This window comes from Austrofundulus limnaeus, unplaced genomic scaffold (assembly GCF_001266775.1).
Source record: "Austrofundulus limnaeus strain Quisiro unplaced genomic scaffold, Austrofundulus_limnaeus-1.0 Scaffold58, whole genome shotgun sequence".
Lineage (NCBI taxonomy): Eukaryota > Metazoa > Chordata > Actinopteri > Cyprinodontiformes > Rivulidae > Austrofundulus > Austrofundulus limnaeus.
The window spans coordinates 332,729-335,654 of record NW_013952460.1 but is presented as its reverse complement, the minus strand read 5'-3'; the positions used below and the strand labels follow the sequence as shown (position 1 = coordinate 335,654).

The following is a 2,926-nucleotide window of genomic DNA, read 5'->3' as shown; positions in this document are numbered from 1 at the left end:
AAATATATGAGTTTGTATGTAATGTATGAATATAATATACAAGTTTCACTTTTTAAATGGAATTACTGAAATAAATCTACTTTTTCATGATATTCTAATTTTATGACCAGCACCTGTATGTGTGTCTAAAAGCAGCTGAACTGAACTAAAATGAATCAATTGTTAAAGTGCAGATGTGTTGGTCTCCTGAAGATAAATATAAAAAAAACAAGGTTTTACTTCATATTTTAACACAAAAGTAAACAAAAGTAGGCGTCTCTGCAGGGTCTGTTTTCTGTGATGACAACAGCTGAAGTTATTKCAATCCCTTAATACTCGCTAAAGGGAAAAGAAAAGCAGCTCAAGTTGTTTTACAAATCCACATCAAACACTAAACCATGTTGATCACTTACTGGTTTGTGTAAGCGTGTGAACTATGATGTGAAATAAATATTAGATTACTGTCAATGCTTAGCTAAATTAAACACATTTCTAAGAGAAAGAGAAATTGCTATAAATGGTTAAAGCAGCAAAGATTTAGAATTAATTTCTACAATTAAACAGTGAATTATTCCCATTTAAATAGCTATTTCACCAGAGGCCAACGAGCCTCCTGCAGATGGATATTTTTTTTAATTTATTTATTTTTTTACCATTCGGCCATGCAGCCAGTCTGCCACTCCTTCTGCGGTGGAATCGGGGATCTGGCAGCGCAGGTTGTCCCTTTCCTCGTTGTCCATCAGCTCCAGTGCCGCTCGCAAGTCCTCCAGAAGGTGCAGCACTCGAAAGCCACCCAGGAAAGGCGACGTGGGCGACTGGCAGTCAAACAGCCCATTGGAGTAATCAATGGCCTTAGAGCCTTGGGGGGGAGCAGAGAAACAAGTCCAAACCAGTTTCTAACTGGGCTGAAARTCTTGGAGACTGATTATCAAAACTGTAAGAAAGTGAGCAAATTRTCTGTTTCAGGCTCACTGAATTCTGAGGATTTATGAGTGAGCTGCGCYGCCATGAGCTCTGTGGCATCATTTCACATAGCCAGTTGTTGAAAACCACGGCCTACTTGTGTGTGCGCAGCTCGCTAAACTGTTTGAAACTTCATTGTGAATGTTGATCACCAGCGAGCCAACAGCCACGGCTCAGAGATAAACTGGCTTCAGAATAATTTATAAGAATGAAAATTCAAAGCAACAACGGCACAAAATAAAACTGACGTGAAACCAAAATGAGAATGAAATGATTTTGATTCCCACACCCTAAATAGCAGGCTGTAATTTGGAAGGATTTATGACCCAGACCACACTCGGTTTTAATCTGTGGGAAGGGAGCGACATGGATGAAATGCTCAAGCTGTGCCGTTTTGAGCTTATTGTTTTTTGTTTTCAAGACTTTCTTATCTGTTTAACATACAGTAGAAAACTGTTGTGTACATAAAACCTTTTTATATGCAGAAAGAATAAGGTTGTGGCGTGACTTCTGTCATGCGCATGGCTTTTCTTCAAATGTCTGATTGTGAAGCAGAATGTTTTATTTTATTTTATTTCAAGCTCAGATTTCAGGACACAGATGCAAATGCTGGCACATCCTTGAGTTTCAATTGTTTTTAATTAAATGTATTATATTGATTATAAAAGCTAAATATAGTCAAAAATGAAGACAAATGGGATTTCAAACAAGTGTTTTTCTCTCAAAAGGTAGCAGTGGAAAAAAACACACTTTAAAAAGGTTATATTTTTGTACATTTTCTTATTACTGTCTTTAATCACATCCGTCAAATTATAATTAATAAAAAGGAGAAACTTTATTTTGAGATTATTTTTACTCCTACTTGAGCAACCATTTCAAAAACAACAAAAACATCGCAGCAAAATCAATTATTCTTCTCTCCACTTCAACTCTCACTCCTGAAAACACACTGAATGCCCAGGAAACAGTATAAACAAAGACAAATACAATTCCTTGTGTAACTATGGAAACCATATTTAAATTTCATCTTTGAAATATAAGAACAGACTGAACTAGAATACATGATGTCCTTCTCATCATGTGCTATTCCACACCATCTGTCTGTCATCCTAAATGTCAGCTATAATGAAGACGTTCCAGATTAATAAAGCAGCTCAATAATAAATAAATAGAAAAATACCCAGACAATCACGGCTTTCCCACAGTGGTGAAGGACTGGGGCTTGGTGAGGAAACGGGGGCAGAGACTGGTGGGTGTCATGTGATCAGCCGCCTCACTCCCATTGGAAAGGTCAGTGCTATAATTATATACATCAGCGGAAAAGTGGGGACTCTAAAGCTGAAGCCTGGTCTGCTCATCTACAGCAGCACAATCATACAGAGCAAAGCACAAGTTTGTATTCTGACGTGGTAGAGTTTAGTTTCCATCAGTGCAAGAACAATGGAAACATTTTGTAAATTCCAATAAACTGGAGGCAGAAAAGATCCAGGGATTTTTTTTCTATATATATATTCAGATAGTATTAAAATGCAGGTAGGAAAAGAGGACACACTGTGCTACGTCCATTTCCCAGCTTCCAATTTAATCATCTCCAGATGTGACCAGACTTCATGGCAAGCTATGCCCAGAGTTGTAAAGTAACTAATTACAAATACTTTGTTTCTGTACTTAAGTAGAATTTTTTGGGTATCTGTACTTTACTTGAGTAATTATTTTTCAGCCTACTTTTTACTTCTACTTCTTACATTTTCACACAATTATCTGTACTTTCTACTCGTTACATTTTTAAAAAAATGTTTAAAGAGAGGGAAGGTATGAACTGAGAGGGAAGGGTAGCTAATGCAACCATGTGTATGCAGTACTCTTAAAAGTATGTGCATAGCAGTTTGTGGAGTGGTTTTGTGGAATGGCTTAGAATTCAAGAGAAAATATAAGGAGTAAAAATATAAATAAATAATATATATATATGTATACGTATATATAT

The 2,926-nt window shown here is 36.5% G+C and overlaps 1 protein-coding gene across 2 annotated transcripts in view; it reads right to left on the bottom strand.

Annotated features, from left to right (window-relative positions):
- ppfibp1a (PPFIA binding protein 1a) overlaps positions 1–2,926 on the bottom strand; it is a 27,260-nt gene that overhangs the window by 12,298 nt on the left and 12,036 nt on the right. For both annotated transcript variants that reach the window (XM_014009431.1, XM_014009432.1), the window contains exon 3: positions 633–838. In XM_014009431.1, the coding sequence (XP_013864885.1) occupies positions 633–838 (206 nt within the window). The remainder of the gene's footprint in view (positions 1–632; positions 839–2,926) is intronic.